Here is a 27,341-nt window from a genome sequence, read left to right on the forward strand (position 1 = left end):
GTTTTTAGAATTTCAAAAACAGTGAATTAATATTAACATTTAGGCCTGCATTGAGGAGCCGACGTTATCTTCAGATAAGCATCAAAGGAGCATTCTAAAGATTAAGCATATTGTGAAGATGAATATGTTGAAACCAGATTAGCTATGGAAACATTGCTTGCACTTTCTACATTACTGTAACACATCAAGACTAAGATTCTCCCTAAAGGATTCTTTAAGAGTGAGTGCACTATTCTCATTAGAGTGGTAACCCCTGACCTCTAGAGATAGGCATATACCGGTAGGCTATTAATAACGTTCAAACTACACAATTGTGTACATAAGCAAATGTCATAATTGTTAATTACATGAATCTGTACCTAGTTCTATTGAACATTGCCCTGCACCGTACTTAGTTTATTGCTTGAATCATATCTAGTTTTCAGCGTATGAAGTCTCAATATGAGAGCAACCGTATACTCTTGTGCTTCTTGATTCTATACATATGACTGAAGATAAGTTTACCAAAAAAATGTTTCTTCCTCTGCTTTGTCAATCATTCAGTTTATGGCTTATTTGACCCCGATGACCTTATCGTCGAAACACCTTCCGAGCAAAGAACATATTATTTTTACGAACGTTATGTACTCAGGGGATAGGAAGCTTCCAAAGGGTGTGGGGGGGGGGCACGACATCAGAGGGGCACTTACTCATTCTACAACCACCACTCGTTATGCTATAAACCGATACACACCGGCCATATCACTTAAATATATATGATGTGTTAGTATGTTATCAATACTATTTATTGAGATTGTTTTTTGCTAACCGTGCTACAAAAAGATATGGGATGCAATTTTAAAATAGCATGTACAGATTAAAAATAAATAACTAAAATAAGATATTAAAATTAACAAAGGCTTAAGATATCCATAAGACAGTTCTTCATCAAAAGGGGCACATTTTATTTACCAGTAGGGCACATTTGCTATTTTGGAAAAAAGTGGGGCGGGGGGGGGGGGACGTGTCCCCAGTGGCACCCGGCTCCTACCCCCCTGGATGCATTTGATTTCCATCCAACTATAGTTTGTCAGTATTGTGAACATGTACCGTATAAGGAGCATATTTAGCTTCGACCCCCTCTTCTTCTATGTCAATAATAAACATAAATCGAGACAAGTTTCTAGATAAAGCAGAAATAAGAGAGGGTTAATCAAGAAATTATGTTTCTTTACTTCAGTGCATGTATGATTAATCAGAGTGACTCCCAACAGGCAAAGTCCAAACTATCGACTAATTGTCTCCACAGCGGCCTTTGGCTTTCTTTACCTTGGAGTTATATTTGATCCCATACACGAACATAACCTCCAAGCACGCTATCATGAACTACGGCATGCAGGATCATGATCCTGCATGCCGTAGTTATAGTTGCTGCAGCAAATCGCCTTGAAGTATTATGTCCAGAATAACATTCATCTCTTTGGAGGAGATCCAAACATGATAAAACTATGTTTGGTTTTTCAAATCAAGTTTGGATACCATCAAATATATGTTACAAGCAATATGTACGAAATACAGTGTGTAAGTGCAGTAAGGTGCTGCTAAATGACAAACATGTGTCACCCATAAATGTAACAACCTCATTAAATATAAAGATGAAAAAAACCCGAAGCGGAGCATACACCACGTGTTACCTTAATGCAAAGAACGAATGCTGTATGGGATTACAATGTATACTGTCCACATACCGTTGGAAAGACGAACAAAGTTTCAAAAAATGCCGCGTTAAAGTTTTGATGACGTCATTAGTTGATATACTTAGTTTCTCCTCCCAAAGTAACATTATACGATATTGTGAATGCTTTGGGGTAGAATGTACATAGTTTAGTAAATATAAGAGCAGTCCCAACCTTTCATCCCACCCCCCCCCCCCCACTCCCGCAAACGGATCGCTTGAATCTGTTACAATGACCTGTAGACTGTTCGTAATCTTCTTTGATACCAAAAAAAAAAAAAAAACAGTTATATATAGGCTCGGATCTGGGTGAAATTGTGCACTTATAGCCGGTGCGGGAGGATAAAGTTGAAGAGTACCCTGACATGGGGGTTGTGCTATATGTCAGGTGCTCTTTCTCTTCTTGTAACAGGGCGTAATATATCAGGAAACTATAGGCCAGGTAACATTTAACATGTAACATTTAAGTTTAAAATATTAGAAGACTATTTGGTGGAATGGCGGAAACAAAGTTATGCTGCTCAATGCCATATATAGCAAGCGAGCTTTAATCTTCTTAAATAAGCTTTTTGGTTACATTGCACATGCACTCTTCTCTTTCACAACGAGCACATTGAAGAAAATCAGGTTTCAAAGCACGAGTTGTAGCAGCAAGGCGAGCCTACTGATAACGAGTGTATTATATAATGTAAAACAAATGAAAAAGTAAATCAATGAAAAAACTTTTAATTAAACAGACCTCTAAATTTCTTCCAGATCCCTTCCCCACCCACCCCCTTCCCACTCACTCCGTCATATGTAGGATGGCCCCATTTAGCAATGATTGCACAATTAAATATATGTTCTGGAACCGACAGACCTGACACACAGAACACTAAACACTGCAGTGTATAACCTTTAAATTGACTTTGGACTTAAATGTAGTATATTGGGTTGGTTGAGATAGGGTTTTTATAACGAAATGTTTGTGTAAAATAACCTCAGATTACTGTCAATTTACGAATTGAAATGTCATATGCTTTCTGATTTCTGCCAAAACAAAAATGAACCACGGTATCGTACAGAAACTGTTTAAATCGTAATGGGGCAATAATATTTCCAATCTTAGAAAGGATTGAAAATGTTGGTGGACTCGGTTTCAAGTCCGAGACCAGGGTACCACGAGTCCGTGACAAGTCCGAGCCCACAGTGGTCTTGAGTTCGGACTCGAACACTGGCAACTATATTATTCTATGATTGAGTCACAATAGAATTTTGCTCTTTAAAGTTAATATTTCAATTTACTACTAACTCGCTTGATTTCAAACTTCTATATCAGGGTTTCTCTGTATGAGAGAGTTACTTCCACTATTATATTAGCAGTTCGTTTACTTACCTTTCCATCGCTTTCGGAACATTTCCAACTTAGCAATTTATTGAGCTACACGCGATCCCGAAACGTCAGATGCCCCTCTTGTAGATAAGCGTTATACAAATAAATGCCAACAGGAACATCCTATGTAGGGACCTCAGAAACGACAACCGTAAAATGAAAGGAAATCAATGTTGTTCCCCTGTCGCCTTTTCCGGAAAATTACAAACGCATAAGGTCTGAAACCTGCAAGGAAGGAACGAGCAATATATTTTTCTATAATATGCAGGCACTTAACAATTTCGAACAAATCGAACTAAGTAAACATCAACGTCTAAATCCTTAAAATATTCTTCTTCTTTCGGTTGAGCTCAAAAGCAGCAAGCTATTACATATTGAACAAGCGCGGTCAACTTTGAATCAGGGCAACTTTTAAAATGCTAATTAGAGAGAGGCCTTTGGCCTACTGTGTAGCCCAGTGGAGCACCACCCCCCCCCCCCCGCCCCACGCTACCCCGTCTTGTTCCCCAATGTTAATATATTTGTTTAAAAATAATAATTCTGCATTAATAGCAAAATTATGTCAAAACTTTTCATTGTTTCAAATTTTCAGTCAAATTTTGCTGTGTTTGTACAATCTGTAAATCTTCGACCTTCGACCTAATACACATCGACATCATTGCTCACAATCTTCCCCGTCCGTCGATAGCATACACGGTTCTGCCAAATAAAATGACGACTCGCCCTTCTTATAGGACAAAAGGTCAATACAAAATCTGCACATGCGCATAACGTTACGTCAGTTCAGAGATTCGTGCATACAAAAATGTATTTAATTAAAAAAGAACAGAGGAATGAAGTTTCCCAAAACTGATACATTTCTTTGGAAAGAGAATTTGGTAAAGTTTCCTTAGGACTGTTTGGGACAACACTGGTCAAAGCCTGCCTTCCTATATTTTCAAACTAACGTTGGTTTGGTCTTGTCACCAGACGCGAATTCATGAAGAAGAATTTGGGGTCTATATACGCCTCCGTTTTCAAATAATTCAGAATTATTTAAATATTAGTACAACCTTGCGTGAACCTTAGGTATCTATATACCTAATTCATGACCTTATAAATATGTCTCATAATCAATCGCTTCTTTTTCTTGGGGAGAACATTTCGACTTTTTATCATATATTATTTAAATTATTTTCGAAATTTCGAATTTGCACCAGAGTGCCAAACTTTTTTCGTCGAATTGGGACAAGTTGGTATCAACATTTCTCAAACTTTTTCGAGACAAAAAAATCGAATTAGTAAGATGTCGAAATTTCGACATATTTTTTAACTTTCAACTATTTTTTCAGAAAATATGGACTACTTTATTCACAATTTTTCACTATATTTATAAATAACGACCTGCAAATTGTTTCATCTCAAGAAAAAGGGATGTGACTAAACAATTGACAACATCATAAAGCTTCCACTACGTATTATATAGTGTTATCACCGTGGGTGACAGTCTTTTTACCTTTGTTTTAAGTGGCCCGTCCGCTTGTGAGTTCTCAAAGACTAAAACGCACCGCTTTGAATAATATAGATATTTACACTTGCATCAGGGAAATTGTTATGGAACTCCATGCTTGCTATATACCAGGACATACTTAATGTACGTATTCATGGTGTCACTTTTCACGTGGATAAGTGGTTGCCATGGTAGTATACTAGATCACTATCGGCCTAACCATCTCGTTACTACAGTAGTAAGTGCGGAATCCTAAAGGATGAGTGTTAATGCCACCAAACCCGGCCAAATATATAGGCTACATTGTGGGCTTCTAGAGCATGATGAACTATCTATATAAAGCAGCCTCGTAAACTCACTGCCTGTCCTTCAACGTATACATGCTTCCTCGCTCTCTATAATCATCGCCCCTTTTCTCTTTTTTTACAAGCCATGTCCTAGAGCTAAATAACTGATAATAAAGACGTCGCCATTATAGGAGTTTTCATATATAACAAGTGGATAATTGCAGCCAATTTTTTGGTCATTGCTTCGAGATATATACTTTATGTCACTCCAATATATGTTCATACAGGTCACCATCTCAGGACAAAGTAGCTGGGGCACAATCAGTCGCTATGCATCTTCTCTCAGACAAGAGCAAACCGCTGTTTAAAAAACCTACATGGTCATGCAACCCGTTTGGCCTTCCATATAAGATTCCGGCGGATGCAACAAAATTAGCTGAATATTTCGCCGAGGCCATCGGTTGTCCGCCTCTTGACATCACTTGCTTCCGTGAAAAGGAGGAAGCCGAGGTACTGGCAGCGTCTCAATCAGCTCAATCAAACATCATTAACCCTCTGGAGCTATTTCAGTTCTTCGAAATTTTCAGAGTGGTATTACAAAGATGCTTAATTGCATGTAATTAAGTTTCATTTTTGCTTTTGTTCGGAAATATACCCGGTTGTATTAAACCTGAGCAAAGAGGTCTCTTTGAACTGAGAATACGGCTCAGTAGTGCATAAACCATTTCAAATGAATAACTTATTAGGTCCGCAAATGTAGGCTTACAATCGTGGCGTCTATTAGAGAGCTCTCCGCTCATTGAATAAAAACCACGACATGATTTTATGCATCGTAATGTTATGTATTTTGATAACATTTCATTCATACAATTATTGTGTATATTCAAGGCATATTACCTGCACATATTAAACCTTTATTAGTAACTACAATTTTCAGTTCCAACTTCCATACGGATGGAAAGAAAAAGAGAAATTACCCATAAATCAATCATAACAAAGATGATATAGCAATTCGTTATTCCATATTTTGTATGGAACATTTACGTTTCGTATAGGGCTACTGGAAACATAGTTTACGATATAGCCTTAATTATTCATTTCTGTGTACTTAGTTGTACAGTAGAATCTCACAACTTGTGTCCAGGAACCATCACATAAAATTGAAAACTAGCAGATCAAACTGCCATAAGGCACTGAAACCATTTACTGTGTGAATGCATTTTAAAGTTACTCGCGTCTTACAGTATAATCTTAATCTCACTTTTGATCAACTACTTAAAATATATTTGAACAAGTTACTACAAGCCTCTGGTATAGACCTATTCAAACATTACTTCTGTCCAAATATTCATTTTGCATGTCAATTGATGTAGGCCTAAGTCAAGACAAAAACCAATGGAATCCAACAGGTTTAAAGGAAAACAAAACAGAAGAAAATCATAAATAAATCAAAATGATGGAATCTAAAAGTTTTGAAAAATCAGCAGAAGTAACAATTGAAAAAAAAAACAATGAAAAAGGGTTTAGTTTGACGAAATACAGCAGAATATATCAGAGACATAAGTAGCAATATAATGCACACACTATGGTAGACAATTGACATTGAAGTAACAGTTTTATTGAAGCCTTTGTGAACATACACGACGTCACATACAACATATGAATACTGTACTAACAAGCACTGTACTAACAAGCCTTTCATCGCAGCTCTGTAGAGGGTCTGCAGATTCACTAATGATAATGTATGTTTTAGAGGGAGTCCTTCTGTTTCCCTGTTGAGGTGCTCATGTGTGATGGGGATATACAGGGCAACTTGCTATTATATACATTGACTGCATTAGTAGTTCACAGCTTTGTAACCAAATAAAAGTCATTTGTTATACAGTTTCAGATACTGTTCCATCAATGAATGTATAGTAATATCATTCAAGAAGATGAGACTGTATTGTCATGAATTGGAAAGGGGTAAATAGATGCAACAATGCGGCACTGAGAACTAAAAAGTCAATAAACTCTCAAATGAACACATTTTAAAACTAAATGCAACACAAACAAAAAAGAACTCCCAATCACCAAACTTCTTTGGAAGAAACTTACCAACATATTGTCAATTCAAACAATATTTAAGGAAAGTTCCGTTCTTAGTCTGCAACGAAACAGTGCAAGAACAGAGCAGTCATGATTTATCCACATATGTAGGGGGCTATCCTACTTGAACTGTTTCAAGAGAAAAAATATCAACTCAATAGATTTTACAAGATGTTTTGCAGTAATAATAGATATGATTTCAAAGAAACATCAGTCATTTATTAATTTAGGCTGATTTGATTTTTGATCAACTTTTATTTGCTGAGAATTGTAGCAACTGCTTAATCTTTTTGAATGAATTACAAGTCCCTTTAATATCAGGGGTGCTTAAAAAACTATTTGTTTGTTTCTAAGCAGAATCTGATAGAATGATGGTAGTTGATAACCACTTCCCAGTGAAGACATTATTAAGAGTGCAGTTGTTTAGGTTTCATAACAACTACAGTACAGTTTTATATTTGTAATTGAAACCAGTAAATGTCTTTTAATTTCTTAAATTATTCACACTGCATGTAAACATAGTTAGGAGTAATAATATTTACATGATTTTCACGCAGTAATTAACTTACAATGGATACTTATGTTTGCAAGAATTCTGGTAAAGAAAACTAAGGGCAATTCCTAAGCACTAATAATTTATAATTTTTTGGTCTACTTTTAATTACATTGATTAATAAAGAATATAAATTTCATAGCACCTATTCAAGTGTAGCATGAATGTCAATTTTGAAGGGATCTTAGAGTCATTGTCTACACACACAAAAACTGATTGTTAACTTATATCTGAAATTTATACGACAATTACAGCCAGAAATTTGAACGGTTCATCAGCAATTAATTTTTCTGTTTTTTTTTAAATATTATTTTGTATTTGTTCAACCTTCTCAGATTAACTTTGCTAAAGATACACTGGTCAGCCAAATTGCTAGAAGACAATCATGAGAACTTTACTATGAGCAAGTTAGAAACAACAGGACTAGAAATTTGATATAACAGTGTAGGCGTTGGTACTGACTTGTATCCCACTGGATCTTAGTAAATTGTTTCAGTACTGGTAGGATTAGTTGAAATGAACCAAACATTTAATTAATTTTTGAGCAGCTGCCACTTATTTACGGGGAATCCCATATTTTGGTAATACAGTTGAAATACAAGGTTAAAGAGTTGTATGAAAGAAGTGAAACCCCCAGTGGAGTTCCATTTGATACCTTTGCTTTAGGGTTAAACTAGACATGTATTGTTTGTAATTTCCAGTCATCGTTGTGACTGAGGATCAACGCCTTGATTGTTACTGTCCTGTGGCCAGGTTAAATTTAGCTCACTTAGTCAACTTAAAGGAGCATTCTCATGTTGAAATAACAACTCAATCCATTGGCAAGGTACCTCATGTAAATATGCAAACGTGACTAGTGCTAAAGGAGCCTTCCAATTTCTTTCAACCAACCAATAAGTTGTCATTTGTTTCACCCAATCTCCACCCATGGGCGTCACCACACCAACACCCTAACCACTCCAGGCTTTACATTTTAGTAGTATGAGTGGCGAAAAACACAGATGACAGAAGGACTTAAGATTTTCAAGGTATGATCTTGAGGTGTAGTTGAAGATAGCAGACTTGGACGAGATGCATCAATGCCTAAATGAGTTGGAGAAGGAACTGGCGGAGGCAAAGAAGGGTAGTTCCGAACGCCCGGGAGTAGTCTACCTCTTGGTCTACCCAAGGAGAAGAAGTTACGATCGTTCTCAGGGGTAGAAGATCAGGATGTGCTTTCCATTATTGAGGAAGCGAAGGCAGCTCTTTGACTTTATTGGAAGGACTGGATATTGAAAGGCCAGGATGCCTCGAAGTTTATCGTTGCACATCTTGAGGGGTGTGCTAGACATGAGGTTAGGCAGAGGCCACAGGGTGAGGTATCTGATCCAAGGAAGCTTTTCAACCTCCTTCAGGAGACTTTTGGAGAGAGGCACTCCCTTAGCTGCCTTATGACAGAGATGTGCAACAGAGTTTAGAGGGATGGGGAGTCAGTGTCCGCCTATGTCTTCACCTTGATGAAGCTTTCGGAACAAGTTGAAAGCTCGAAAGCAGATGTAGAAGGTACCCTCAAAGAGCAGTTAAGAGACGGCCTGTTAGATATGGTCCTCAGGAGGCTTTGATGTTTCTCTATTGTGCTATATCTATGGATCTGACTAATTGATCTGTATATAGTTGGGAGCATGGCCAGCTTTAATGTTTCCTATCATGCTATATCTATGGATGTGACTCATTGATCTGTATAACGTTGGGAGGATGGCATCAGCCTTTATACTGTTAATTTACTTTTTGATGAAAAAAATGTGATTGATATGATTTATGTAAATCAGACCAGACTAAATGGGATGCTGAGGCAGGTTTTGGTTTAAGCATGTTAACATCTCACTCAGAATTAGCTGGTATCATGGCAGGAATGAATCAAACTTTTGTAATGCTTTATTTGGGATTATAATAGTTGGTTGGAACAAATGGCATTTTCACTACTTTTGAGGGATAGGCCTTATTCCTGACCTTGACAGTCACCTCACTGCCAGGTTTGGATACTTTCAGAGGCAGGTAGGCCATCATTACATTCTTCTTTAGGATCGGTGACGGACCTCCACTGGTGACTGCTCCAATAGTGACGCCTGCCTCATCCATGACTTCACTGCCAGCTGAGAATTAATGGACAAGGAAGGATGTGGTCAGATGAAATATCAGACAAATCTGCTTAGAGGAGCCTAAGAGGAGGAAAATTTTGGTGCAACAATCGTGTGAGAACTACTGTAATTTGAACATCGTCAAAAGTAGACACTGAAAGTTTGATTATTTTTTTAATCCACATTGCATTAAAAGTTATTGACATAAGCCTACTGTAATTTTAGTGGAGATGGTTGCTTGCAAACACTGCAAAGAACCCAGGGTAAAATGTTGGATCAAGTTTTTGAGGATTTGCGAATCTGTAGATGAAACACCAAAGTTCAAACAGGCATATGTACATGCAGTAGCGAACTGTGTAGAATTTAGCCAGAGATGTGCACGCTATAGGTACAGGGATTTTTGAAGAGTTGGTTGTTGCAAGGTCGAGGCATGGAGCTGCTACAGAGTTGACGAGAATGGAAGTACAAGGGCGGATCAAAGAGGGGCTGGGGGTAAAATTTGTTGAAAGGGCAGAGTGGGCCAGACGGTCGAAATTAGGGGCGGGCCAGGCCACCCCTGTAAAACAGCAAAGCTAAGGCTCTGGGCTATATGCCCTATATATTGTGTAGAACATTCATAATGTATAGGCGGTTATATGATCGCATCTTTACAACTACACTAGCGAATGTAGGTCGTACAATAAATAAATTAGTCATACAATAACTGGTGTTCGATCGGACACAGCTTTCTGGGGGGCTTGCGTCCCTGGGACGCAAACTATTTTCTCTAGTAACATTACTGACATAAAGAGCAAATGATGGGACCAGTACTGTTAAGGCAGCTGCAATGATGACTCATTTTAGAACCCTGTATTATACTGGCAAGGAGGCTTATCTCACTCCTAAAAGTATTGTAAGCCCTTCTTTATTCTGCTCTAATACCTTTCCCCTTCTCAGTTGTTTTTTTACAGGACTTTTTGTTCCTTTTACCCAACATACACTGAGCCTATTTCAGGCTACCCCAAGATCTCTTCTGCTCACTGACCTCTCTGATTACTTTTTTACATTTTCTTTATTCAAAGGAAAGTAGAATATAGAAGATATCTTGTAGGCCTTATGTTCAAGGTCTGTCCATGAATGACTTGTACTACAAATTATGTGCAGTACAGGAAACTTAATTAGAAACATGAGATCAGAATGATACACATATATCTATATTGGAAGTTTCTGATGACAAAACTAAGCAAGTTATATAATCTAGTATTATAATCGTGGTAGCAAAGATGCTTACAAACAGATTGTTAACAATGCTGATTCTAACTGATAACATCTGCAGGAATGCAATCTTTTGAGGTGAAGTCCTTGAAACAGTGCATTTATCTGTTATCATACTGTATGTTAAGTCATTATCATTACAGTTTGTGTAAAAACATTACAAAGTGGTCTCATTCCATTTTTCTGCTCAGAATGGAAGTAGACAAATAGCAGTTCAAACTCTTCTTAAGTTGTGAAATGATCTTTGTGTAAGTAATGCAGATGCTAGAATGTTCACAAACAGCTTGATGGCCACACTGCCTTTCTGGATGTGAAGTCTTTACAGAAGTTTCACACTGTGAACCCTCACAGCCCTGACCAGTATTTGAACTCCACAACTTACAAGTGTTCTTGGATATGGAGTATCATATAGTAAGTATGATGTCCATCCAAGTAGCCATATGTAAAGTTGTTGTGTTTATTACAGGATATTAAAACAACATATATCTCCAGATGATTTCTCGAGACTTATTCTTTTGATTTCATGTCTCAATTATGCAACCTCTTTGAAACTTTTCCTTCTTAACATCTTGTGTACAGCAGTTGGCCACAGTTGCACTCCTTTTGACCTCTCAACATCATCAAAAACAGTACCTAGAGTTTCTTGTACTCTATATGGGTCATGCACACACCAAGTGTGAGGTTCTTTGAACTTTCCCTTCTTGAGATTATATTACAGATAATAAAAGTACATACACCATCATGACAGCAAATGTTATGATTGTCATTAAAAGTGACCATGCACAAGAGACAGTCACATTTTTTGCATGAGGTGGACTCTGTTTAAGGACAGATTTTTATACTGTGACATAATACATAGCATGAATAGCACTGTACTTTTAACCTGCATGTTACTACTGTAACATGGTCAGCTCTTACATAAAGTTTTCTTTTGTACTATAGTTTTACTTGTTTATTAGTATTAGTGTACTGTGCAGGGTCACTGTACAGAGGTCTATACATTTGTACAGTATATATGTATGTTGTCTTGTGGTAGTGAAAAGGGGGATTAAAATCTCTCCTTCTGGGTTGCTAAGCAACTATCTTTGTTCTTCCTGGAATTTAGCCCTCACAGGAAATGGGGTCTGTGTATATATATTATAGGAACAAAGGGAGTTTTGAGGGTACAGTATAGGGAGTTAGGCAGTTGGCCATAAGTATTGGAGTAAGACAGTTGCACAAGAGGAGATATATAGTTTTAATGCTGGATAGTTTGTTTTAAACCTTAATTTACAAATCAAGTTACTGTAGTCCTTATTATTTTATGGAAGGAGTCATATTCACCTGACAGTCTGGGACACTATTTACTATAAAGAATATTATTTACTTAGAGGATATAATTTTACCATAAAGGATAGGCCGGGACACCATTTGTTATAACTGACATTATTTTACCACAAAGGATATACACATTATTTTACTGGAGGATAGCCTGGGACTCTATCGCTTATTAATTAAAGGACACTATTTCGTTGGGATCAGACATTAAACCATTTATCTGTTCAACTCTTTCTGATGTCGTGGAAGACCTGTACCTGATGTCACCAGCACGCAAACTCACCAGAACAGCTTTATAAATTAAGTGTATTTACTTTACTTTTGGGTGCGCACCTCACTACTGTAAGTTGTTTTATTTAATTCTTTGACTGGGCCCAGATCAGCTATACTGTATATTGTTTGTTATTCATAATTATAATTTCTTTTGATCCAATTCAGTTGAGTTTTCTATTTTTTATGTGTCTTGCTCTGTGTTTGGTCCTCACACCAAACCCAGAGTTCTCTGATCAAGAAAAACATTTATTTTCAGTGGCAAACACCCTTACATAATTGGTAGTACGAGTGGGGTTTCTTAAACTGATCAGAAAGACACAGCCTATAACCAACTGTAGTGGAACAAATTAAATTTCAGAGATATTTATATATATATATTTTATATTTTATTATTATTGGTCACAATTCTCACCATGAATGATAATATTGCTACCACTAGTACTAACACAGGGGGCCAACACGCAATGTCATATATGTTTATGCCAAATGTACATATTCCTACTTTTACGGGTCACCCCAAAAGTGTTAATGACCCCTCACTTACTGATTGGGTTGCGGCTGTTAAAGCAGCCTATCATGCATTTAATACACCAAACGACCAAAAGGCTGCATTAGCTATCAGGTACTTAGGAGGAGAGGCTAAAAGGGAGGTTTGCGTTGTAGAGGATGCCGACAGGAACACTTCGGACAAGGTATTCGAGTTACTAGAGCAAATATATGGTGACAAAACCCCTGAAAATACTCTCATGGCCACATTTTACTCACGGGGTCAGAGAAGTGAGGAGACTATCAGACAATATGGACTTGGTTTGCGGGAATTGCAAAATCGAATAGTCTCACGATTTCCAAATACAATAGTGAACCCAGACAGGGCCCTAAGAGATCGCTTCGTGGCAGGTATTAGAAACAGTGCCATACAGATGGAACTCCGAAGGGAGATTCGAAAGAAAAATAGCATGACATTCGAGGAGGTGAAGCAGGAGGGTATTCATCTGGAGGAAGAGTTCCTGGTAGAACCAGCACCAACGATCAACCAAACTATGGCAGCAACAGTGCAACAAGTTCGTAGGGATGAACCGGTTGATAATCTAGTATCTCTGGAGCGTAAGCTGATGGTATGGCAGCAAAAGATGGAGGATTCCATTAAAGGCTTACAACAGGAAGTGATTAGGTTGAAGGGGTCTCCAGCAGAAACAAGGGGGTATAGAGGACGACCAGATGACCAGTACTCACCCGATGGCCGACCAGTTTGCAGGTATTGCAAGATTGCTGGACATATTGAAAGAGTTTGTAGGAAAAAGATGGCTGCCAGTCAACAAGTAACTTCTCCACCCGCACAGCAACATCATTTAAACTAGTGAAGTCCAAGGTTGCGAGCCAGACTGCGGATGACTCTATGTGTAAATTACAAGGCTCAGAAAACAGAACACTGTCACCACCCGGCTTAAAGGCAAGACTTGTTGGTGATTACCTGACGATTGACATCATCATTGACGGTGTAAGGACCACCTGTCTTATTGATACTGGTTCACAGGTTACAACCATCTCAGAGGACTTTTTCACCCGACAACTGACTCGGAGAGATGTTCAAAAAGAACCATTACATTGGTTGAAATTGACAGCAGCCAATGGTTTAGCCGTTCCATTTCTCGGGGGTGCTGAGATGTCAGTGGAAGTTGCAGGAGTTAACCTAGAGGTCTTTGCATTAATTGTCCAAAATGAACCAATACAGGGGGTACCATGTCTGTTGGGCATGAATGTGATATCTCAGTGCCAAGAGATATTGTTCCATCATTGCGCTCCACGATTCCTCAGTCATCTTACACCCAATGTCAGGAATACGTCAGTCCTATTTCAATCTACAACTATGCAGCTAGACCCGCAAGAGTCACAGCCATTGCCCATAGACAGCACTGGAAGGATTGGACGAGTGACCATCAGGGGGAATGGTCCCATAACAATAAAGGGCCATGAGGAAATTTTGATTGATGCCTGCTGTAATGAGTTGAAATCTCACAAACGACCTATTCAAGCTTTGCTGGAGCCGATGCCCTCAGATCGCTATAATTTGCCCCACAACATACTGGTCGCCCGAACACTCGTAATTGTCAATAATAACCGAGTAACTGCCCGTGTGGTCAATGTAGGTGATCACGACATAACCTTGCCTAAAGGTGCTCCACTGGGTGAATTATTTCAGGTAGAAGTGTTGCCATCGTCAGCAAAAGAAGTTGAAATTCAACAAACAGGCCCAAGTACTCTCCAGGTTGGAATCCAACAGCAGCATGTTTCCACTTCAACGGTCATTAACAATTCTGACCAAATAGTACCTGATGTTGATGTGAACACCAATGACTTGACAAAAGAGCAGACACAGAAGCTGCAAGAATTCCTGTGCTCCCACCAGCAAGTATTTTCACAACATGACAGTGATTATGGCTGTACAGACACGATCATGCATACTATTCCCACAGGTGACGAGTTACCCAGCCGAGAACGCTATCGCATGATCCCACCAAAATTATACAAAGAGGTCAAAGAACAACTCCAAGTCATGTTGGATAAAGGGGTAATCAAGGAGAGTTACAGCCCCTGGGCAGCGCCAATGGTGTTGGTGAAGAAGGGAGATGGGACCATAAGAATATGTGTAGACTACAGAAAGTTGAATGATAAGACCAGAAAGGACGCTTTTCCACTACCCAGAATACACGAATCTCTCAATGCACTTAGCAAAGCTAAATTATTTTCTACACTAGACTTGGCCAGTGGCTTTTGGCAAGTGGAAATGAGCCCAGAGGACCAACCCAAGACGGCATTCACAACACCCATGGGATTATACGAGTTCAACAGGATGCCCTTTGGACTCTGTAATGCCCCAGCAACATTCCAGCGGCTGATGCAAGGATGTCTAGGAGACCTCAATTATGAGTCAGTGCTTCTCTACATAGACGATATTATTGTGTTTTCTGAAGACTTTGATACGCACCTAAACCGGCTAGGGACAGTATTGAGTCGCCTCCACCAACATGGACTGAAAGTAAAACCGTCTAAGTGCCATCTGTTAAAATCTTCAGTGCGATACTTGGGCCATGTAGTATCAGCTGATGGTGTTGCTACTGAACCTGATAAGTGCAAGTCTATCGAGGAATGGCCAACGCCCAATAGTGTTAAAGATGTAAGATGCTTCTTGGGATTGGCTGGATTTTACCGTCGGTTTGTTCAAGATTTTTCAAAGATTGCAGCTCCGCTACATGGTCTCACACGAATTCCCAAGAACGAGAATAAACATCCAGTGAAATCTAAATTTGAATGGACTGAAGAGTGTCAAGATGCATTTATCAAGCTGAAATCGTGTCTGTCATCACCTCCAATTCTAGCCTATGCTGACCACAGTTTGCCATTCCTATTGTATACAGATGCAAGCAATTTGGGTCTTGGTGCTATACTAAGCCAAGTACAGGGAGAGCAAGAACGAGTCATTGCTTACGCAAGCCGTAGCCTACGAGAGTCGGAGAGAAATGACAGGAATTATAGCGCATTCAAGCTGGAGTTGCTTGCAGTGACTTGGGCAGTCACCCAGAAATTCAAGGACTATCTGATGGGAGCAGAAGTCACCATCTACACTGACCACAACCCATTAGTACATCTACACTCCGCTAATCTTGGAACCATCGAGCAACGGTGGGTTGCAAAACTCTCCTGTTTCAATTACAAGATTAAGTATAAACCTGGTCGAAATAATGCCAATGCTGACGCACTGTCCCGATATCCACATGTACTTAATAATTCTGGGGACGCCGATGAAGACGAGATGATTGCTTATGCAATGCAGCTGGAAGCTGCTCAGGGCAGTGAGACATTTCCGGGTTATACAATGGAAGAACTCAGGTTCAAACAACAAGGAGATGTTACAATTAAAGAGGTTGTAGACAGGTTAAATGAAGGGACCAGACCCGCTGTTCATGGTACGTCAAAATCTTTCAAAGTCCTCTGTAACCAGTGGCAGAAATTGAAGATGAAAAATGGGCTTCTGTTCCGAACATACAAGGAGAAAAGGGGTGCTAGGTGCCAAGAGCAACTTATTGTTCCAGAGGGCCTCCAAGCTGACATTCTCCTTGCCCTGCATGATAATGCCAATCACCCTTCGTCAGAGCGGACACTGGCTTTGCTGAGAAAAAGGTTCTACTGGCCAGGAATGACCTCGGATACTAAGGCATATTGCCAAAGATGTGAAAGATGCAGCTTGAGGAGACCACCTGCTCCTAGCACCAGAGCCCCAATGGTACCCATCAAGACATCAGCCCCACTAGAGCTACTTTCAGTCGACTTCCTGAAGTTAGATGTTTCCTCTGATGGGTATGAGAATGTCCTTGTGATGATAGACCATTTCACTAAGTTGGCTGTGGCAGTGCCTACCAGGGATCAGACAGCAGTAACGACAGCAAGGGTACTCTGGCAACAATTCTTCACAAAGTATGGTTGTCCTGCCAGAATCATCTCAGATCAGGGAAGAAATTTTGAATCGATTGTGGTAGCTGAATTGTGCAAATTGTATGGGATACAGAAGAGCAGAACATCACCATATCATCCTGCCGGAAACGGGGTTTGTGAAAGACTAAATCGTTCACTTATCAACATGGTGCGTTCCCTGCCCGAAGAGAAGAAGAATAAGTGGCCAAGTCTGTTACCAGAAATCACGTATATATACAACAACACGCCACATTCCTCCACTGGTCACACACCCTTCTACTTAATGTTTGGTCGGGAAGGCAGGCTTCCAATTGATTTGACCTTTGGACTGAATGACAACCAAACGGAAACTTCCAGCAGTGACTGGGTTATCAACCATTGGAGACGCCTGCATGATGCACATCAGCTGGCTGAGAGGGAGATGAATAAGGCATCCCAGGTGCAGAAACACAACTTTGACAAGAAAGCGAAGGCAAAACAGTTGTGTAGGGGCGAACGAGTACTGTTGCAGAGACGAGACTTTAAGGGGCGTCACAAGGTGAAAGACCACTGGTATCCTACCCCCTATATTGTTGTAGAACAAATAAACCCAGATATACCGGTGTATAAGGTCAGGCCTGAAAGCGGCAGTGGAGATGAAAAAATTGTACACCGCAATAGGTTGAAGCCATGTACCATTGACTTTACAACAGATGAAGTAGCGGAACCCACCAATGAACCATTGTCTGCACCAGAGGAAGAGGTCACCCCTCTAATCGCAATCCCCATCTTGGAGCCACCAGTTATCCCAGTACCTAATCATACACATGATGAAGAAGTTCTACCTGAACCTGAAGTTATGGGAAATAATGACCAATCGAAACCAAACCACGCCCGAACCTCCACTCCTCCTAGGGAATATGATTTGCAGCCTGTTAGGGAATCTAGACGGTTAAGAGGGTTATCCCCATTACAAAATAATGGCGTAAATACATTGCATTGTGTGTTGACCCCCATTACCATCAAGTCTTCGTGGTTAGAACATGGGTTAAAAGTTGCAAAATCTCAAGATTATTTCATGCATAGTGTATTAAACTGTATCAGTGATTAATTTGGTATGTTGCTGTACATAGTATTTCATTTCTTTAGTTTGCCTTTGAGTTGTATTATTTCTTTTGTTGCTATTCCAGTGTTCAGTGAGAGCAGTCTCAAAATGTTTTTGTACTTTAGTTTATTGCTCATTTTGTTGTTGTTGTCAAGTATGCCAACTTTAAGCAGGAGGGAGATGTAACATGGTCAGCTCTTACATAAAGTTTTCTTTTGTACTATAGTTTTACTTGTTTATTAGTATTAGTGTACTGTGCAGGGTCACTGTACAGAGGTCTATACATTTGTACAGTATATATGTATGTTGTCTTGTGGTAGTGAAAAGGGGGATTAAAATCTCTCCTTCTGGGTTGCTAAGCAACTATCTTTGTTCTTCCTGGAATTTAGCCCTCACAGGAAATGGGGTCTGTGTATATATATTATAGGAACAAAGGGAGTTTTGAGGGTACAGTATAGGGAGTTAGGCAGTTGGCCATAAGTATTGGAGTAAGACAGTTGCACAAGAGGAGATATATAGTTTTAATGCTGGATAGTTTGTTTTAAACCTTAATTTACAAATCAAGTTACTGTAGTCCTTATTATTTTATGGAAGGAGTCATATTCACCTGACAGTCTGGGACACTATTTACTATAAAGAATATTATTTACTTAGAGGATATAATTTTACCATAAAGGATAGGCCGGGACACCATTTGTTATAACTGACATTATTTTACCACAAAGGATATACACATTATTTTACTGGAGGATAGCCTGGGACTCTATCGCTTATTAATTAAAGGACACTATTTCGTTGGGATCAGACATTAAACCATTTATCTGTTCAACTCTTTCTGATGTCGTGGAAGACCTGTACCTGATGTCACCAGCACGCAAACTCACCAGAACAGCTTTATAAATTAAGTGTATTTACTTTACTTTTGGGTGCGCACCTCACTACTGTAAGTTGTTTTATTTAATTCTTTGACTGGGCCCAGATCAGCTATACTGTATATTGTTTGTTATTCATAATTATAATTTCTTTTGATCCAATTCAGTTGAGTTTTCTATTTTTTATGTGTCTTGCTCTGTGTTTGGTCCTCACACCAAACCCAGAGTTCTCTGATCAAGAAAAACATTTATTTTCAGTGGCAAACACCCTTACACTACGATAAACAGCAGCCAGCACAGATGTTTTTCTGCTTGAGATAATGTCTTTTAAAACAAAGTGTCCACATTTTGGGCTCCAGAGACTTAAAACTACTTTACCCTCCACAAGAAAAACAATAGACTAAGTACTGGAATTAATGTACTAACTATGTAATCCATCTCAATTTCCTGCTTATGATATTGTGCTCACAATGCTTTGCACATGTGGACCTCCATCGACCCTAAATGACCTTTGACTTGCACTAAAAACACTGGACTTCTTGTACTGAATATAAAGCATCCATCTATATGAGATCTCTCTGTATTTTTCCTGCCTGTTTACATGGTTGCACATTTTGACCTCTGCTGACCTCCAATGGTCTTTCTCATCAACTAAGAACATGATAACCTAGTGCAGCCTTTGTGGCATATATCCCCATACACTATGTATGTGGCATATATCCCCATACTATGTATTTGGCATGTATCCTCATACACTATGTATGTGGCATATATCCCCATACACTATGTATGTGGCATATATCCCCATACTATGTATTTGGCATGTATCCTCATACACTATGTATGTGGCATATATCCCCATACACTATGTATGTGGAATATATCCCCATACACTATGTATGTGGCATATATCACCATACTATGTATCTGGCATATATCCCCATACACTATGTATGTACTTCATGTTAGTTGCATTTGTTTCATGAGATATTGTTGACAAGCATAGTGCCACACACACCGACCTGACTGCATACGTCACTTGCCTAACTAAGGCAAGTAACCAAAAAAGAAATTCCTACACTTAATAGTTTGAACGTTGCAACCACTAAAACTGAAATTTGGTCAAGAAATATATGTTGTCATCACATACAATGATGAGCTTAGAATTGAGGAAAGTTACTGTTTTCTATTCAAGGTAACAAATTCTGATGGAATTCATTGCTTGAACTAAAAGTGGATGAAACTTCATTCTCTTGATAAAAGTAAAGAAGATATGCTTACGTCTAGCGGGTGCTCCCGTGGATATTAAACCCACTCTTCTCCTGGTGGGTTTCTCCTTCAACTGAGTCAAAACATGAGCTGCCCCAGGAAAGTCAGCTAACTTTCTTCGTCGTTTGGCTGAATAAGAAAAAAATTAAGGGGGATTAAAATCTGTCGAAAAAAGTCATATGTCATTGTTCACTCCTTATGATATCTATGTACATTAATTACATACCTAACATCCAAAACTTGTATATTTGTGTAAATTTGTGACAATTTTGTGTAAATTGTAACTTTGGGTACGCTCATATATAGATGTTTTGCATGCGAATGCCATTGAATATTTGCCTAACTTCAATGTTTCTGTTGTGTTAAAGATTAGATTTGAGTGACATATATTTTGAGCTACCTAACCTTCCCCTTAATGGTTGGGTATTGTACCAAAACATTGTTACAAGTTCAATAAGAGATTACTACAGCTTAAAATCCAACATCGATTCAAGTTACTAACCGACTGTCCAGGAAAGATTTGCTTCTATTGGGGTGGTGGTGTCATCAATGTCGTTTCCATAGAGACAGAGTCCTGCCTCCAGTCTGAGGCTGTCTCTTGCAGCGAGTCCAGACAATCGTACAGAACCAGCCTTTGAATCTAACAGTTTACTAACTAAGGAGACAACCTCAGATTCCGGAACAGATATCTACAACGAACAGAATACCAGGAGAATTATTTCCAGTATTCAAATCAAGAGTGACTGCTTTTCACAATTTGGGGCTCTAATGACCTTGAATAACATTTAACTTGGACTAAACACAGCGAAGGAATCAATGTTCTAATCAATGTGTATATCTGTATGGAAATCAGTAGATCTGTTCTAGAATCCACCTGGGGATATCATATTGACACATTTTTCATATATATTGGTACTCAAATGACACTACACTTCAACCAAAAGTTCTACAATGCTGAAATGACAAACATTTTTATTGTGGTTTTGGAGGTAGCACGTTGTTACAAGCCAGCTGTCACATACATTAGCACTCACATGGTACATGAACAAACTTACACATGCCAGTGCAATGGCATACTGTTGTAAAAACCAGAGATGCAAACGCTTCTAAACCTACGAACAAACAACCAGTAAAGCATGTTGAATGAGATACTTGAGGATACGGATATTTGTGGTACTAGTTCCCTCTAGTACTAGTGGTGCTAACTAGTGGTACTAACTTGTGGTACTAACTAGTGGTACTAACTAGTGGTACTAACTAGTGGTACTAGTTTCCTCTAGTACTAGTGGTACTAACTAGTGGTACTAGTTCCCTACTAACCTCAACACCATCTTCTCCTGTGTAGCCACATCTGGTGATCCTGCAATTTGGAATTCCAAAAATTGTTGCTTCTGCAGTTGTCATGAAAGTTAACTTACTCATGTCAAAGGAAACACCCTCCTGGATAACCTTAGCTGCTGCTGGACCTGCAAACACAATGAAACATTTTAAGAGAAATTATGCTTCACTTGATGGTATCTATATTACTACCTTATTCTAGCATGATAAATTAATGCTGTTTTACGTCAGGATTACAAACACTATTCAAATTGAAGTAGACAAAATAGTTTCAAATCTGTTATCACTTTCAAATCTTTCATCAACATTAAACGTCATCCTTCTACAAACTATAGAACACGGTTGTGTCACCCCTACAACTTTAGATTTTAATAAATCTTGTTTAGGTTGTATTTCCCATGTATATCTCTGCTGCAGGTTTTGCCTAAATTGAATCTGCCAGATGATCTGTGACATCCCTGACATATTCTTAAGTTTTTCTTTCTTAAAACATCATGTCTAAGAAGGTCACATTAACAGGTTTTTTGGACCCAAAAAGAATCTCCAAATCCCAGTGTCTCTTCTTGAGGATTAGTGCTTACAAGGGTTATCTCACATGACCTCAGATGGCATTGCAAATGGCTCTTTAGAGTTTAACAGGACTAAATCCAATAGGTAATTTCCTTTACATGCATGTCTAGCAAATTCTCAATCAACCACTATTCAGCAATCTTGGAAAACAATTAAATGGAAAATGCATATGGCTGGCTTCCTAAGTCCATTTTGTTAATTAACACACTAGACTGTATAGTATGCATTTACCTTGCACAGCAATCAATGCTCTGTCTGAAATCGGGACAAAGGTGACATCGTGACCTTTGGCCTTAAATTCAGCTAGACGTTCCTGAGGAAAAAGTAACACAAGAGTTTTTTCTTATCACAAGAATGCATGTCTCATACAAATTCAAGTTCGCATGAAGTAGAAAACATTCAATTCTAAGCACAGAAAGCTATATTTAATAAGTATATAAAATGCAAGCCTATGTTGAATGAAAGAGTATAGCACATTTCATTTGAATACGCAAATACAAAAGCTCTAATAAACCTACCATATTGTAAGGTAAATGTCTGTAAAAAAGGGAACAGTGTGTTTTACATTGTTAAAATCAGGTTAAACTAGCTTGGGAAAGAATATGAAACAAAATTCTAACAAACATGCTTTACATTGCTATTTACAAGAATCCTCAAAGTATGCAAACTAGATGTTTAGAGTACAACTTATATTAACTACAAATACAGTGGGTGAAATAAACTCTCCAAAATTAAACTGGTGATTTTACTACAGAAGTCATAGTCATTGTCATATTAAATCTTAAAATCATGATTAGTCCTCAAACTTTGTTCACCTACATTAATATGAGCTTGGTCTTTTTCTGCACATCCAGCGTTAGACACGATGTACAAGTAATCCTTATCTGTCTTACTGATGATGAGGTCATCAATGATGCCACCATTATCATTCAAGAGTAGACTCAGACCGCCCATGTTCTCTTTGAATCCCTCTACATCAGCTAAAACAAAAACAAACAACATTTCAGGCTGTGTTAGATGTTTGAACCCGTAAAAACCTGTTGAATTAATAAGAAAACTATAACGTTTCGTGGTTATCATGCCTAAACATTTTCATAGTGCGGGTATTAAGCCATAAGTGTTAATATACATGAACTTGTGCTGACCAAAATGCAGAGGATTATCTATTGACTACTGGGCAACATATAAAGAAAGGTATCAGGAATCAGTTATCATGTTGACGAAGCATCAACCATTTACGTCACTGGTAAGGATTTTACAGTATAGAATTGTTATTCCAATTCTTAATGCAAATCCCTTTTGAAATTTGTTATCATAGACTGAGAGCTCTACAAGAGATTGTTTACCAGCAAAGAGGGAAATATTTTGACAATGTACAAGTCATCTGGTATAAATCACAAAACAAATTGTCAACTGGAGACCAATTGAGATAACCTTTTGACCCCTTGAGCCAAGTTTTCCACCATTTGAAATAGTCTGTTGACCCCTTGACGCGCCTGAGTGCGCTTAAAGCAATACTACATATCCTCATTCCTTGAACTTTCCTGGATGACTCTGTGTTCTCTTAAAGCCTAATTTAAGAGCCTTTTCACAAAACTTCACTGAACTGAGTTTGACCCAGGTATGTTCACCAAGAGCAATATTGGAAAATTGACAGATTTATTGTAGCATAAATTTTAGAGTTATCATGTTTAAAAGGTTTCAGACTTTGACACCTGTTGACCTGTTTTGACCTCTATCAATTTCAATCATGGGGTATTATGATATGCATAAGGAGGAACATGGTTGTAACAGGGTCCTGTTACAGTTGTTAGTGCACAACTAGATAGCTTACAACACGCGTTACTAATGGTTCGCAAGTTTAAACTTGATGTTGAAGTTTACAAACAAATTTTGTCCAAGTTGTGCATGACTGTAAATGATTGCACAATGTAATCAGCGTACAATTTCGGAATATATTATTAAACTTACCAACTGTTAAAGATTCTATAAATTTCACTCTGTCTTTGCCATACATCTTGCTCTGTAACATATGTGAAACATCAAAGATGGCTGCATGCTCTCTGCACTGTCTGTGTTCCTTGAGAACACCAGTCTCATATTGAACTGGCATAGACCAGCCAGCAAAGGGTACCATCTTGGCTCCATGTTCAACATGAAAGTCATATAGAAGTGTTTTCCTCAATGGAGCCTGTCAAAATAACAAACGTTTAAGTTAATATCGAAAGAAGACCTAGTTGAAAGCCTTGTGCCAGTATATAGCTTAGAATGCAAAGTATAATAATATATGTAATCATTTTATGGATGATATATTGCACCTACAGTCTCTTTATAATCTAAATATCTACTGTGCTCATGCAAGTTATGGCATGTAAATTTGAAATCTCCAAATCTGTTCCCAAAATAAAAATACAGTTTGGAACAGCACATTTTTGTGACACACTGCATCATTTTATAATAGTTAAAGTTCTAGTTAGTGCTTGTCAGCAATCTTACTTTGTCAAATACAACAGAACCAGGAGTCCCAGTCTAAAGCCCTACAGAAAATCCAGATGCGAAGTGCTTTAAGGATTTTATGTCATGAAATGTACTGTACTATAAAATTTCAAAATCGGCTTCCCTTTTTGAATGATAATCGTAACCTTCGTAGTCATGCAGGCAAAAGATTGTGTGTGAGTGTGACGCCTTGCTTGTAAAGACGATATCTTAAGAAGAGAAGCTTGGAATAATGTCATATATCGTGGTAGGAGAACCACATTGAGAAGAAGTAGCCTATTGATTGTAGAGGTCAAAGGTGATTTGGGGTCAAAATGTGAAAACCTTGTAAACATGATATCTCAATCTGAAGGAAAGCTGGCACCAATCTTATATTTCGTGTGTAGGAGTACCAGTCCACATTGAGTAGAAGAAGCCTATTGTTTTGAGAGGAAGTCAAAGGTCATTTGGGGTCAAATTGTGATAACCTTGTAAATATGATATCTCAAGAAGGGAAGCTTGAACCAATCTTATATTTCGTGTGAATGAGAACCCATCTGGTAGAAGAAGCCTATTGCTTTTGGTGGAGGTCAAAGTTAATTTGGGGTCACTAGGGGTCGAATTGTGAAAACCTTGTAAACACTTTATCACAAGAAGGGAAGCTTGGGCCAATCTCATATTTAGTATGTAGATGTGACACGTTAAGTACAAGATGCCTATTGTTTTTTGTGGAGGTCAGAGATCACTTAGTGTCACCAGAGGTCAAATTGTGGAAACCTGTCTCATAATCTACCTTTTCTCCAACAGACCAGCATATTAGATAACATGCGTAGGAAAGGTTGTTGGCAATTAGCTTATGGGCATCCGTAGAAAATAAATTGCCTTTAGCTACACTGTGCCACCGACTGCATACTTCATTGCATTACAAACAACGTTGCTATTGGAATGAACGATACCGATATGAATCATATGTAGGAATAAGGCCTATGGTATATCTTTGCTATCGTTTAAGTTTTCCATCGTATTTTGCAATTTTGTCAAGATTCAGTGTCAAATAAAACTTCAGGTTTAGAAACTTTACGTTGGGGAAATGACCAGGTTCCGTTTACAAAAATTACTGTCGCCTAGTTCGATCTTTATCAATGACCAATCTCAACGCGAATTATCTGTGTAAAATGGTTCGCTATCTGCATGTGCATTATGATGGGGAAGTTTTCATGTGCGGAGATTGTTCACAAACTTCACGGAGCATTTATAACCAGCGAAAAAATCATTTAAAATCTAAAATAACAATTTATTACTGGAAACGGTTTCAGCTTACGAAGTACGTAATGTGTTTTAAAGGCAGTCATAAATAAGTTGTGTTCATATATTAATTTCTCAACCAATTAAAAAAGTTTATTAAACATCGATATCGAGGCGGCTTAGTTATGCGCTGGCAACCCCTACAGAGTATAGTCCTAGCAACCCAGGTAGACTACTAACAATAAACATTGGACATCCCCATCTGAAGTAAGAGCATTAAATTACTATTGCCTAAAAAGCAAACTTGAACAAGTTGTAGGCTAACCGTCTTATTCCAAGTTTTGCGATATTAAATGTCATAAGTTAATGACACAAGACCCCTTCTTATAAGAGTTAATCTGCAGAAAACAAATCCACAATACAGGATTATCTGTCATTTTGGTAAAACATTTTCGACAACAAAGTATGGAACTGCCAAGTTGTTTAGGCTTCATTGTGCCAACACTAACATAACAACGGAAGAATTAATGCCCAATAATGCACAATCTGGCCGGTGAGTTTAATCTGATCTACGCCTAAATTTATCAAAATTTCCACATGCACCTTAATTTCAGGCAATCTTACTTTCACTTAGAAAGAATATCATCATCAATTTCTAATTACATAACAGGTCACAAGAACTGAACAAGGGACCTAGGCCTAGGCCTACATAGGCTAAACTGATATAGTGTACCTTGAAAGACAACACAGTAGTAATGGTAATGGAATATGGAAAGGCTACAGCAGCCTTGTCAACCTGAATTCATGTGACCACGAAAGCATACTGAACGAAGGATTGGTTACTCACTCCATTTCCAGAGCTGTAACACAATTTGCTAAGCCGACCTAATTTACAATGGGTTACTCTTAGCAGTTGGTTCGATAAGATTTTCTTGCCGATCATCTGTACAGACAAACTATTCATATTGGTCTTGAAAAGTGTCGTCGAACCGGGTAGCACTAATAATATTGCAGGGTAGACGTATTTCACGAGATCGTATTTCACCACATTGCTGGCGGGTGAAAATCACATGTTATCACGAGCAATCTGATTGCAAACCTATTTAGGAAAAAAAATAATCGCCACCAGGTCCCTGGTACTATCACAAATTGCTTTGGGTATTATCCCATCGAATTTAAGATGACCTAAAGAGATCACTCCATAGTACTAAACAGCGGAGGGAAATGTGACGTGCTCCCAGATGCTACTTGCGTGTTATTAAACCCGTTGTCAGTTCGACGATAAGCGAGGTCGCGGGGGGGGGGGGGGTCGGGGTGGGGCCCAGAGTTCGAGGTGGAGGGAGGGGGCAAGTTTCGCGGGCGACCAGTTCGGTCATATTAGGTACTTTTGCAATATGCCACATTCCCAAACAGTGATAGCGGTACTTTTATGAATGTTTCTTTACCCAAATTGAGCAGTTTATCCCCGAGTTCCATCGGCTAAATTGTTGAACGGATAGTCTAATTACTACAAATATGAACTTGATATTTTGAAGAGAAAGTCAATCGCGTAGC

At 38.6% G+C, this 27,341-nt stretch overlaps 1 protein-coding gene across 3 annotated transcripts; it reads right to left on the reverse strand.

Moving 5' to 3' along the window:
- Positions 1–2,547: 2,547 nt before the first annotated feature.
- Positions 2,548–27,046, reverse strand: LOC139960821 (aminomethyltransferase, mitochondrial-like). 3 transcript variants are annotated; one of them, XM_071959404.1, is made up of 8 exons: positions 26,635–27,046; positions 24,039–24,258; positions 22,887–23,047; positions 22,299–22,380; positions 21,480–21,625; positions 20,662–20,848; positions 20,172–20,288; positions 2,548–3,311 (listed from the first exon to the last, which is right to left on the reverse strand). In XM_071959404.1, exons 1-8 carry the CDS (start codon positions 26,749–26,751, stop codon positions 3,223–3,225), a joined length of 1,119 nt encoding a protein of 372 aa, XP_071815505.1. In that variant the 5' UTR covers positions 26,752–27,046; the 3' UTR covers positions 2,548–3,222. The 3 variants fall into 3 exon arrangements, with proteins under 3 accessions (XP_071815505.1, XP_071815503.1, XP_071815506.1); XM_071959402.1 differs by lacking the exon at positions 2,548–3,311 and adding an exon at positions 8,709–9,635 and having other exon boundaries at positions 26,635–27,045; XM_071959405.1 differs by lacking the exons at positions 2,548–3,311; positions 26,635–27,046 and adding exons at positions 8,709–9,635; positions 26,521–26,623.
- Between the last annotated feature and the right edge of the window lie 295 nt (positions 27,047–27,341).

The sequence above is a fragment of the Apostichopus japonicus genome, chromosome 20 (assembly GCF_037975245.1).
Source record: "Apostichopus japonicus isolate 1M-3 chromosome 20, ASM3797524v1, whole genome shotgun sequence".
Classification (NCBI taxonomy): Eukaryota; Metazoa; Echinodermata; class Holothuroidea; order Aspidochirotida; family Stichopodidae; genus Apostichopus; species Apostichopus japonicus.

Bases quoted from the DNA above. Each gene is read 5' to 3' on its own strand.
- LOC139960821 (XM_071959402.1), bottom strand. From the start codon at position 26,751: ATGAATAGTTTGTCTGTACAGATGATCGGCAAGAAAATCTTATCGAAC. The intron at 24,259-26,634 runs GTGAGTAACCAA...TTATTTTGACAG, and splicing joins GTTACAGCTCTGGAAATGGA to GCTCCATTGAGGAAAACACT. The intron at 22,381-22,886 runs GTAGGTGAACAA...CTTTTTCCTCAG, and splicing joins AAGACCAAGCTCATATTAAT to GAACGTCTAGCTGAATTTAA.